The 13,410-nt window shown below is 47.8% G+C and overlaps 1 protein-coding gene across 8 annotated transcripts in view; it reads right to left on the minus strand.

Moving 5' to 3' along the window:
- The window catches only part of LOC140199933 (tripartite motif-containing protein 2-like), a 96,413-nt gene that overhangs the window by 47,521 nt on the left and 35,482 nt on the right, over nucleotides 1-13,410 (minus strand). For 7 of the 8 annotated variants that reach the window (XM_072262420.1, XM_072262415.1, XM_072262413.1 and 4 more), the window contains 2 exons: nucleotides 9,032-9,212; nucleotides 6,776-7,499 (listed from right to left, as the gene is read on the minus strand). In XM_072262420.1, coding sequence (XP_072118521.1) covers nucleotides 6,776-7,499; nucleotides 9,032-9,212 — 905 coding nt within the window. The remainder of the gene's footprint in view (nucleotides 1-6,775; nucleotides 7,500-9,031; nucleotides 9,213-13,410) is intronic. The other variant, XM_072262416.1, reaches the window with a different exon arrangement.

A 13,410-nucleotide genomic window follows, 5' to 3' on the forward strand; every position in this document is an offset into this window, starting at 1 on the left:
AAACAAAACATTGCTGCACGTCTCAAGTTTGCAAAAGACCACCTGGATATTCCACAATGCTTCTGAGACAATGTTCGGTGGACAGATGATACAGAAGTTGAACTATTTGGCAGAAATGCACATTGTTATGTTCGGAGGAAAAAGAGCACAGTACACCAACATCAAAACCTCATCCCAACTGTGAAGCATGGTGGAAGGAGCATCGTGGTTTGGGGCTGCTTTGCTGCCTTGGGGCTTGGACAGCTTGCATTCATTGAGAGAACAATGAATTCAAAATTGTATCAATACATTTTACAGGAGAATGTCAGGGTAGCAGTCTGTCACCTGAAGCTTAATAACGTAGAAGTTGGATAATGTAACAAAACAATGATCTGAAAGACAAGAGTAAATCAACAACAGAATGGTTTAAAAAGAAGAAAGTTTGTGTTTTGGAATGGCCAAGTCAGAGTCAAAGTCCAGACCCTAACCCAATTGAGATGTTGTGGCTGTTCATGCAAGGTAGCCCCAAAATATTGATGAACTGAAACTGTTTTAAATAGAGGAATGGTCTAAAATTCCTCCTCACTGTTGTACAAGTCTGATTGGTGGAGGTTATTGCTGCTAAAGGAGGTTCTATCAGTTATTAAATACAAGGGTTCACTTCCACCCTGGACTGTAAATGATTAAACAATGCCTCACTCCAGGAAGGATGTGGAAACCATAGAAAGGGTGCAGAGGAGATTTACAAGGATGTTGCCTGGATTGGGGAGCATGCCTTATGAGAATAGGTTGAGTGAACTCTGCCTTTTCTCTTTGGAGCGACCGAGGATAAGAGGTGACCTGATAGAGGTGTATAAGATAATGAGAGGCACTGATTGTGTGGATAGTCAGAGGCAGAGAGTGCTGAGTGTGTGGAACGGGCTGCTAGCGGCGGCGGTGGAGGCGGAAACAATAGGGTCTTTTAAGAGACTCCTGGATGGGTACACAGAACCTCAGATAAATATTATGTGCAGATTTGTGACAAATATGATTACACGATATATATGTACAGTATCTGAAATACATCTTTTGAAAATGTTTATTTGATGATGAAATTCAATAAAAAAATTACAAAAAAAAAGGGCTCTGGGTAAAACCTAGGTAGTTCTAAGGTAGGGACATGTTCAGCACAGCTTTGTGAACCGAAGGGCCTGTATTGTGCCGTATGTTTTCTATGTTTCTAATGCAATAGAGACATGAAAATTACAATTGTGTTTATTTCAGTCAGATTATATTTGTCTATTATTGATTTAAATGAATATCAGACCACATTTTATAAATAATTAATGCAGAAAATCAGGTAATTGCAAAGGGTTCACCAACTCTTTCTTGCAACTGTACATCACAAACAGAAGAGGTCCCAGTACAGATCCCTGGGGAACACCACTGATCACAGAGTCACAGAACACTACAGACCCTTCAACCCATCTGGTCTGTGACAATCTGTTTATCTGCCTAGACCCATCAACCTGCATCTGGCCCATAGTCCTCCATACCCTTCCCGTTATTGTACCTGTGCAAACTTCTCTTAAATGTTGAAATCATACCCACATCCACTACTTCCTCTGGCAGCTCGTTCCACACTCCCACCACCCTCAAAGAAGTAGTTCCCCCTCGTATTCCCCTTAAATATTTCACCTTTCACCCTTAACCCATGATCTAGTTGTAATCTCACCCAATCTCAGTGGAAAAACCCTGCTTACATTTACCCTATCTATGCCTCTCTTAAGGATGTATCCCTCTATCAAATCTCTGCTCAAACCATACCTATTCATCCTTTCACTATACAAGTCTTGGCAACATCTTTGTGAATAATCTCTCTACTCTTTTCCTGTAGGTAAGTGGCCAACACTGCAGACAATACTCCCGATTAGGCCCCACCAACATCTTATACAAATTCAACAGAACATCCCATCTCCTGTCACAAGCAAGAGAAAATCTGCAGATGCTGGAAATCCAAGCAACACACAAAAAATGCTGGAGGAACTCAGTAGGCCAGGCAGCATCTATGGAAAAAAAGTGCAGTCGATGTTTCGGGGTTGAATGGGATCCAGGATCAACCATAATGGAATGATGGAACAGACTCAATGGGCTGAATGGCCTAATTCTGCTCCTATGTTCTTCTGTAGCCTCTCTACTTCCTCAAAACTACTTGCCCCTCCATCTACCTTCATATCATTTGCAAACTTTGCAACAAAGCCATCAATTTCATCATCCAAGTCACTGACATATAACATAAAAAGAATCGGTCCCAACACAGACCCCTGTGGACCATCACTAGTCACCAGCAGCCACACAGAAAAGGCTCTCTTTATTCCCACGCTTTACCTCCTGCCAGTCAGCTACTGCTTTATCCATGCTAGAATCTTTCCTGTAATACCACAGGCTCTTACCTTGCTAAGCAATCTCATGTATGGCACCTTGTCAAAGGCCTTCTGAAAATCCAAATACACATCAACTGATTCTCCTTTGTCTATCCTGCTTGTTATTTCTTCAAAGAATTTCAACAGATTTCTCAGGCAAGGTTTGATGAAACAATGCTGACTACAGGCTACTTTATCATGCGCCTCCAAGTACCCTGAAACCACATCCTTGACCATAAGAATTTGACCATTTGGCCTATCAAACTGGCCCAACAATTGACTCCAACATCTTCCCAACCACCGAGATCAGACTAATTGGCCTATACATTCCTTTCTTCTGCCTCTTTCTCTTCTGGTTTGCCACAGTTGTTTCATCTTGCCTTTAGACTATTTCTTCCTCTTTGGTACATACATTGCTACTCCGCCATCATCCCTGCCAGTGTTCTTTTCCAATCAATTCTGGCCAAATCCTCTCTCATGCCTCTGTAATCCCCTTTACTCCACTGTAATACTGATACATCTGACTTTAGCTTCTCCTCAAATTTCAGGTGGAACTTGATCATTCGATTATCACCTGTCCCCCTAAGGGTTCTTCATTTTAAGCTCTGATTTAAGATAAAATTCCGGTTCATTGCACAACATCCAATCCAGAATAGCTGATCCCCTAGTGGGCTCAACCACAGGCTGCTCTAAAAAGCTAACTCATAGGCATTCATGAATTCCATCTTTTGGTATCCAGTACCAACCTTATTTTCCCAATCTACCTGCATAGTGAAGTCCCCCATGACTATTATAACATTAAATAATCTGCAGACGCTGTGATCAAAGCAACACTTTCAGTACGCTGGATGAACTCAGCAGGTCCAGCAGCATCAGTTAGAAATGATGAGTCAACGTTTTGGGCCAGAACCCTTCGTCAGGACTGAAGAATGAAAGATGGGTAAGGATTTGAAGAATTCTTGTAGTTTCAGTTGAAAGACCAGTAATTTGAAAGACAAAGGGGTGGGGGAGGGGAAGCATTGGCGCAATAGCCCTGAAAACAATGGGTAGTAGGAGGAGGCGGAACCATGAAGGAGCTGGGGGAGGGGGTAGAGTGAAATAGGAATAGAGGAATCTATTGCATCCAGTGCTCCTGATGCGGCCTCCTCCACATCGGTGAAACCCAACGCAGATTGGGGTACCGCTTCATCGAGCACTTCCACTCCGTCCGCCACAACAAGACAGGATCTCCCGGTAGCCACCCACTTCAACTCTGCTTCCCATTCCCATTCAGATATGTCAATACATGGCCTCCTCTACTGCCATGATGAGGCTAAACTCAGGTTGGAGGAGCAACACCTCATATGCCGTCTTGGTAGTCTCCAGCCTCTTGGTATGAACATAGAATTCTCCAACTTCCGGTAATTCCCTCCCCCTCCCTTCCCCTATCCCTATTTCACTCTACCCCCTCCCCCAGCCCCCTCATGGTTCCGCCTCCTTCTTCTACTATCCATTGTTTTCACGGCTATGATGTCAATGCTTCCCCTCCCCCACCCCTTTGTCTTTCAAATTACTGATCTTTCATCTGAAGCTAGAAGCATTCTTCAAATCCTTCCCCATCTTTCATTCTTCAGTCCTGATGAAGGGTTCTGGCCCGAAACGTCGACTCATCGTTTCTGACTGATGCTGCCCAACCTGCTGAGTTCATCCAGCGTACTGAAAGTGTTACTATTATAACATTGTCCTTTTGACACGCATTTTCTATCTCCCATTGTAATTTGTAGATCACATCCTGGCTACTGTTGGGGGGTCTCTATACAACTCCCATCAGGGTCCCTTGCAGTTCCTTAGCTGTATCCACTATGATCTAACACCTTCCAACCCTATGTCACCCCTTTCTAATGATTTGATTTCATTTTTTTTTTTTACCAACAGAGCAATGGCACCACTCTGCCTTCCTGCCTATCCTTTCAGTACAATGTGTATCCTTGGACATTAAGCTCCCAGTTATAATCTTCTTTCAGCCATCTTGTCACGTAGATCATTGATAATAATGACAAAGAACAATGGACCCAGCACCAATCCCTGCAGCACAACACTAGTCGCAGGCCTCCAAACAGAGGCAACCATCTACTACCACTCTCTGGCTTCTCCCACAAAGGCAACATCTGATCCAATTTCACTACCTCATCTTGAATGTCGAGCAATGAACCTTCCTGACCAAACCACACTGTGGCGTCCTCTGCACTAGTGACACCAAGCAAAGAACCAGTGCTTAACAAAACACTGTCTGCTGTCCACAAGTTGTCTTGAGCTCCTGTTGTGTCATTTCAACTACTTTTCCCGTTCCCTCACCGACCACCGTCCCGAGCCTTCACCACTCACTCCAAGCAGCCAAACACAAACTCCATGGTTGAGTCGATGGCGAGAAAGGCACGTGGAATGTTAGCATTCATTTCGAGAGGACAAGAATATAAAAACAAGGATGTAATCTGAGGCTTTTTAAGGCATTGGTCAGACCACACTTGGGAGTATTGTGAGCAGTCTTGGGCCCCTTAACCAAGAAAAGATGTGCTGGCTTCGGAACAGGTCCAGAGGAGGCGCAAGAGAACGATACCACAAATGAAAGGGTTTACGAATGAGGAGAATTTGATGCCCCTTGGCCTGTACTTGCTGGAGGTTAGAAAAATAAAGGAGAATCTCAATTAAACCTATCAAAGGGAACAGCATAGTCATGATGGCGCTAAACAGTGACTCCTTTGCCCGCATCTTTGGAAACAGCTCTATTTCTATCTTTGATATCTCCTTTTTTCCCCTCTCAAGGTTCTTTTGAAGACCCTGACCTGGAGTTACACTCTGAGTTTGATTCTTTGCAGGAATGGGACCCGCTCTCAGGGCCTCATGACCGGCCACTTTTTGAGATGCCAAGGGCGCGGCCTGGAAGACTAGCGGTGCCAGATTTTCGTGGCTCTGGAGTCGGGCTGATTTGAGGTCGGTGCTCCTGACTGAGGCAGGGACACCGGAAGCAGCAGGCTAGCTGATGGCTGTGTGCCCAGAGACACGAGTTCTTTGGGCCCAGAGCTCGGAAAAAGCAACTCAACAGACTTTTAACACCATAAGTCAGCAAGCTGTTTGTTGTATCTCCCCTCTCGCTGGGAAATGGGGACACATCTTTGCCCTTACTAAGGAGAGAGAGAGAGCCTGGGGTATGTCGAATTACTGGGTGAACAAATAGCCTTTGGGGTACTGCAATTCTGTGTCTTTTTTGATGCTTTGCTGCACACTTGAGTGCCTAGTGGAGGGCACTAATGTTTTTTTTGCTGGTGTGGGGGGGGGGGGGGCGGATTTTTGCCTTGTTGCTGCTTGTGCGTCGGGGGAGTGGGGGGTCTTTGGGGTTCTAACGTTTAACTGTCATTCATTCTTTGGCGCACTCCTGTTTTCATGGATGTTTGCGAAGAAAAGGAGTTTCAGGATGTATATTGTATACATTTCTGTGACATTAAATGTACCTATTGAACCTACTGAATATTGAAAGAGCTGGATAGAGTGGACGTGGAAAGGATGTTTCCCATAGTGGGGAGGTCCAGGACCAGAGGGAACAGCCTCAGAAGAGAGAGATGTTCATTTAGAACAGCGATGAGGAGGAATTTCTTTAGCCAGAGGATAGTGAATCTGTGGAATTCAGTGCCAGACAGCTGTGGAGGCCAAGTCATTGGGTATATTTAAAGGGAGTCTGATAAGTTATTGATTAGTCAAAGCATCAAAGGTTACGGGAGAAGACAGGAGAATGGGGTTGAGAGGGATAATAAATGATGGAATAGCAGAGCAGACACGATGGAGTGAAAGAACGAATACTGCTATGTCTGATGGTCCAAATCTGGATTGTCCAAATACAGGTACGGACTCTCTGTGACCCTTCCCTTCCCCACTTCCATCTATCCAGCCACGGTCTCCAAACAACTCCCCTACATGCCCCCAACTCTCTCCCATTCACCTGTTTCCATCTGTTCACAACCCCACACCCCTCAACTCCATCTCTCCATGTTTGTTCCTGCCCCTCAATCTCGTTCCCCAAATCCCCCACCCCTTCTCTGTTCATCCCTCAGCTCCCTCCCTTCCATCAGTTTTCCCCAGCACACACTCTCTCTCCCCCCTTCCATTAGTTTTCCCCAGCTCTCTCTCTCTCCCTGGATACCCATCAGCTCTCTCTCCCCCACTCCCCATTTCTCCCCCACTCCCCATTTCTCCCCCTCCATTCATCACCAGCTCCCTCTCATTTCCCATTCCCCCAGCTCTCTCTCAAACCCTGTACCTCCTGTACCCCCAGTCTTTCGTGTCACCATCACTCCTCGCTCTGCCCCCTCACTCTCTCCACTGCCCCCAGCCCCCAGCCCCAGGCTGCTGTGCTAACTCACCCACACGGAAGATGAGTTCATCCTCAATGGGATTGTCCTTCCTCTTGCCAGTGCCATACATGCTGGCTGGGCGCCGGACAGCCTTTTGCCGTATGTGGCCGCTGCCCGGTGACTTCACTCTACGTCTGACATCATCCGGCGACTGCACCGCCTCGGAGGACTTGGCAGCGCGGACCCGGAAGGGGCTGCCCCTGACCGGTTGTCCATACAGAGTGATGGATAGCATGTGGTCACCCTCTGACCTCAGGGTGTAGAGCAGGTCATAGGTGCCGTTCCGGTTATCCACGATCTCACCCTCAGCCGTGCTACTGTCTGGAGCAGTGATCTGTGCCCGGACGTCCGCACTGCCCGTCTTCACCAGCTCACCATCTTTGTCCTTGGTGGTGATGGTGACCGTGGTGGGCTGACCCACCACTGTGTTGCGCAGTCCTTCACCTGAGGCCACTGTCTGCCGGGCCACTGCGCTGGTGGTGAGCAGGGCCCCCAGGTTCTGCAAGGAACGCCGTACTGCCTCCGTCTCCACCACACACTCGAGGTGTTCATTCTCCTGAGGGTGCAGAGGGAACTCCTGCTCAGCAAGCTCTCTCAGTGTTTCATTCATCTGCTTCTTCACCAGGAGCACCTCAGCCTCAGTTCCCTGGCTGAGAGCCTGCTCCGTAAACTCCGAACTACTCCGGATCTGCTCCCGGCCCTGAATCAACTGCTGCAGCTGCCTCCGGAGAACCTAGGGACAAAGAACATGTGCACATCAGTGTCCGCACTCCATCAACCACATAGACATGGACATGGTCAGTGTCCAGAAGACTGACAGGGTCACGGGGTGAGCATTCCATCACCCAGTACCTCCGGGGAACCCAAGGACAAAGAGCATGAGGCACATCAGTGTCCGCACCTCATCAGCTGTACAGACACAGGGCGGGGTCATGTCAGTGTCCAGAGAGCTGACAGGGTCAGGGGAGAGCATTCTGTCCCTCAGCGCCTCCACAGAACTCATGGGCAAAGGGCAGGGTCATGTCAACTTGGACTGATTCCACTACTTACAGCCTCACTTTCAAGGACCCAGCTCACTTTCAACTTATGTTCTTGATATTACTTAATTTGCAGTTTGGCTTCTTTTACACATTGGTTGTTTGTCAATCTTTAGGCACAATTTCTCATAAATTCTATTTTTTTAATTCTCTTGTAAATGCCTGGAATAGAATGAATCTCAGGTTTGTATATGGTGATATAGATGTACAAAGGTTTGTACTTCGATAATAAATTTACTTTAAATTTTGACACAGCTACATATAAGCAGCATTCACGACCAAAATATAAATTAAATGTAAACTATACATGAATTTATCAACGAAGAACATAATTAGAACGAAGAAATCCATTAGGGTGCGAAGTGGTCATAGCTACTGTACTGAGGTAGTGACGGTTCACGGCTCAATCAGAGGTTGATAGGTCCTCGATTAGTCAGAGTGTCAAAGGTTACAGGGAGAGGCGGGAAAATGGGGTTGAGAGGGATAATAGTGGAATGTCGGAGAAGACTCAATGGGCTGAATAGCTGACGAAGCCATGTAGAGGCTGCTCCAACCCCAGCACCTTGAGACAACTAGAGGGCAAAGGGCAAGGAGTCGCGTCTGACCCCACTGGCCGCATGAATGCAGGGGAGACCCACACCACGGGTAATAGGGTCACAGAGAGACCATTCCCCACCCTCTCAGCACCAGGTGCACAGTGCAATCCCAATCAGGTCCTCAATACCACACATCACCCTGCAATAGGTGAACCCTCAAACCTGAGCCCCGGTCATTCACCACGGTCCGGTGCCCAACCACAGACAGGTGAAACCCGATCACCACCCCAGCCCCTTCCTTCAGCAGTCACACCCAATCCCTCTTCCTCGCCCATTCCCTTTCTATCCCTGCCCATCCTCCCTCCCCCTCTTCCCCCACCCTTCTAACCCTAACCTCCCTTCTTTACCACCCACTCCTCTCTCTGCTTCCCCTCTTCCTGCCACTCCTTTAACCCTTCACACCTCCCCACCCTGCCAGCCACCCATCTCCCCTATCCACCTCACCTCCTGCCCAGGGCTGCAGATGCTCCACAGGCCCTACACCTGACCGGCCTTGCATTCACAAAGCCCTCATAACCCTCTACTACCCCTCACACTAAACCTCCTCCACCTTTACCCCGTCCCCTTCCCCCTCCGCCCTGCCCCTTTCTTTTCCCTCTCCCCCTCCCCTCTCCATCCCCACCCCCCCTCACCTCCTGCTTGCTGCTGCAGACGCTCTCCAGGCCCTGCACCAGGCCAGCCTTGCGTTGCTGCAGGGTCTGTTCCAGCTCCTCGAAGGTTCGGCTCACCTGCCCCACTGCCTCGTCCTTGTTCACCGTCAGCTGCCGGCAGATCCCATCGATCAACTCGATGGCCGTGTTCAGCTGGGGGAGCCTGTGGTGGGCAGAGGGGAGAAGGTGAGAGCAGAGGGGGCAGTCACTTTGCAGACCCACATTCCTTCCCCTTCAGCAACTTAGTTCCACACCTCCCCTCCCTCCCGGAACTCCCCCTCTCCATCTGCCCCCTCCCAATTCTCTCCCCCCCCCCCCCACCACCTTCAATGGACCCATTTATCCTTTAATAATTCCACCTGTGTTCAGTGCCTACTCTCTGCCCACTTAGAGAATCACGGGGCACCACAGTCACTCAGCAGTTAGCGTGACACTATTACAGTTCGGGGCGTTGGGAGTTGGAACTTCGATTCCAGCACCCTCTGCAAGCAGTTTCTACATTCTCCTCATAGAATGTTTGCGTATTTTCTAGTGCTCCAGTTTCATCCCACAGTCCAAGCACGTACCAGTTAGTAGGTTAATTGGTCATTGTAAATTGTTCTGTGATTAGGCTGGGGTTAAATTGGTGAGTTGCTGTGCTGTGTGGCTCGGTGGGCAGGAAGGGTCTGGTTTGCACTGTATTTCAAAGTCAGTAATTAAATAGCTCTTCGAAAATCATAAGACAGGAGCAGAATGAGGCCATTCAGCCTATCCAGTCTACTTTGTTATTTCATCATGGCTGATCCTGATTCTGACTCACACCCATTCACCTGCCCTCTTCCCATATCCTTTGATGCCCCGACCGATCAGGTAACTATCAATTTCTGCTTCAAAAGTAACCACGTACTTAGTCTGCAGCAGAGCATTCCACAGATTCACTACTCTCTGGCTAAAAAAAAATCCTACTTACCTCTGATCAAAAGGGTCACCCCTCAATTTTGAGGCTGTACCCTCTAGTTCTGGATACCCCCACCATAGGAATTATCCTCTCCACATCCACTTTATCTAGTCCTTTCAACAGTCAGTAGGTTTCAATGAATTCCCCCCACATTCTTCTAAATTCCAGTGAGTACAGGCCCAAAGCTGCCAAAAGCTCCTCATATGTTAACCCCTTCATTCCTGGAATCATCCTCATGAACCTCCTCTGGACTCTCTCCAATGACAACACATCCTTTGAGATATGGGGCCCAAAACAGTTCACAATGCTCTGTGTGGCCTAACTAGTGTCTTATAAAGGCTCAGCATTATCTCCTTGCTTTTATATTCTATTTCCATTGAAATAAATGCTAACATTGCATTTGCCTTCTTTACTACAGACTCAACCTGTAAATTAACCTTCTGGGAGTCTTGCACAAGGACTCCTAAGTCCCTCTGCACCTCTGATGTTTGAATTTTCTCACCATTTAGATAATAGTCTGCACTTTTGTTCCTTTTACCAAAATGCATTATCGTACATTTCCCAACACTGTATTCCATCTGCCACTTTTTTGCCTATTCTTCCAATTTGTCTCCCTGCTGCAATCATATTGCTTCCTCAACACTACCTACCCCTCTACCTATCTTATAATCTGCAAACTTCGCCACAAAGCCATCAATTCCACTATCTAAATCATTGACAAACAATGTGAAAAGTAGTAGTCCCTATACTGATCCCTGAGGAACACCACTAGTCACTGGCAGCCACCAGAAAAGCCCCCCTTTATTCCCACTTGTTGTCTCGCCCGTCAGCCATTCCGCTATCCATGCCAGTATCTTTCCTGTAATGTCACGGGATTTGATCTTGTTAAGCAGCCTCATCTGTGGCACCTTGTCAAATGCCTTCTGAAAATCCAAGTAAGTGACATTCTGTGCTTCTCCTTTGTCCATCCTGCTTGTTACTTCCTTGAAGAACTCTAACAGATTTGTCAGGCAAAATTTCCCTTCACAGAAACCATGCTGACTTAGCACAAACAGGAGAAAGTCTGCAGATGCTGGAAATCCAAGCAACACACACAAAATGCTGGGGGAACTCAGCAGACCAGGCAACATCTATGGAAAAGAGTACAGTTGACGTTTTGGGCCGAGACCCTTTGGCAGGACTGGAGAAAAAAAGATTTAAAAGGTGGAGAGAGTCTAGACTTCAACATTCCTCTCTCTAATTCAAACCTCATTAACGTCTGAAAGCTCTGCTCTCCACTCGTTCTGCACCAATCCTAACCTCACTATCAAACCCGCTGACAAGGGAGCATGTAGTAGTCTGGCATACTGACCTCTATCTACCTTGCTGAGGCCCAGCCCCAACTCTCATACACTTCCTCTTACTTACCCCTCAAAAAGGACCCCACTAAGGAACACCAGGCCATTGTCTCACACAACATCATCAACCTTATTGACTCTGGGGGTGGGGGGGGTCTCCAATCCAACGCCAACAACTTCATAGTTCCCGCACCCCATATCTCCCGTTTCTACGTGCTACCCAAGTTCTACAAACCTGCTTGTCCAAGTAGACTCATTGTTTCAGCTTGTACCTGCCCCACTGAACTCATATCGGCATACCTCGACTCTGTTTTATCCCCCTGGTTCAGTCCCTTCCTACCAACATCTGTGACACTGCACACGCTCTGGATCTTCTCAATGATTTCAAGTTCCCTGGCCCCCATCGTCTTATTTTCACTGTGGATGCCCAGTCCTGATACACCTCCATCCCCACCAGGAAGACTCAAAGCTGTCCGTTCCTTTCTGGACACCAGATCCAACCAGTTCCCCTCCACCACCACTCTCCTCCGCCTAACAGAACTTGTCCTCGCTCTACATAATTTCTCCTTTGGCTCCTCCCACTCCCTTCAAACAAAAGGTGCAGCCTTGGCATTCGCATGGGTCCCAGCTATACCTGCCTGTTTGTTGGCTACGTGGTACAGTTCCAAGCCTACACTGGTGATCACCCTGCACTTCTCTGACATTACATTGACAACTACGTTGGTGCTGCTACTTGTACCCATGCTGAACTTGTCAATTTCATCCACTTTTTCTCCAACTTCCACCCTGCTCTCAAATTTACCTGGTCCATTTCCAACACCTCCCTAGCCCCCACCCCCCCCGAACTCTCTGTCTCTGAAGACAGTTTATCTACTGATGTCTATTACAAACCCACGGACTCTCACAGCTACCTGGACCATATCTTTCCCACCCTGGTACTTGTAAAAACGCCATCCCCTTTTCTCAATTCCTCTGTCTCTGCTATACCTGCTCTCAGGATGAGGCTTTTCACTCCAGAACAAAGATGTCCTCCTCCTTCAAAGAAAGGGGCTTCCCTTCCTCCAGCATCAACGCTGCCCTCAACCACATCTCTTCCATTACACGCACATCTGCTCTCACCATCATCCCGCCACCCTACCAGGGATAGGGTTCCTCCTGTTCTCACCTACCACCCCACTAGCCTCCACGTCCAGCACATAATTGTCCGCAACTTCTGCCATCTCCTAAGGGATCCCACCAAGAAGAACATCTTTTCCTCACCCTTCCACTTTCTGCTTGCCACAGGGATCGCTCCCTACGTGACTCCCTTGTCAATTCATCCCTGCCCACTGATCTCCCTCCTGGCACTTATCCTTGCAAGTGCTTCACCTGCCCCTACACTTCCTCCCTCACTACCATTCAGGGCCTCAAACAGTCCTTCCAGGTGAGCGGTAACTTCAGCTGTGAGTCTGTTGGGGTCATATACTGTGTGTGTTGCTCCCGGTGTGGCCTCCTGCATAGCAGTGAGACCTGACGTAGATTGGGAGACCACTTTGCCAAGCACCTACACTCCATCTGCCAGAAAAAGCCGGATCTCCCAGTGGCCACCCATTTTAATTCCACTTTCCATTCTGATATGTGTATCCATAGCCTCCTCCTTCACCATTCCCCATCCTCTTTTTCCTCCCTCACCTTATATCCTTGCCCTCCCATCGCTTCCCTCTGGTTCCCTTCCCTTCGCTTCCCTTTTCTTTCTTCCATGGCCTTCTGTCTTCTATCAGACTCAACCTTCTCCAGACCTGGATCTCTTTTACCAAACAAATTCCCAGTTTTTACTTTATCCCTTCCTCTTCAGGTTTCCCCCATCACTTTGGGTTTCTCTCTCCTCTCCCCCTCCCCCCACCTTTTACATCTATTCCTCAGCATTTTTTCTTCAGTCTGCCAAGAGGTTTCGGCCCAAAACATTGACTGTACTCTTTACCATAGCTGCTGCCTGGCCTGCTGAGTTCCTCCAGCATTTTATCCATGCTGACTTAGACTTATTTTATCGTTAGTCTCCAAGTACTCCAAAACCTCATACTTACTAATGGACTCCAACCCTTTCCCAA

The sequence above is a fragment of the Mobula birostris genome, chromosome 7 (assembly GCF_030028105.1).
Source record: "Mobula birostris isolate sMobBir1 chromosome 7, sMobBir1.hap1, whole genome shotgun sequence".
NCBI classification, from domain to species: Eukaryota; Metazoa; Chordata; class Chondrichthyes; order Myliobatiformes; family Myliobatidae; genus Mobula; species Mobula birostris.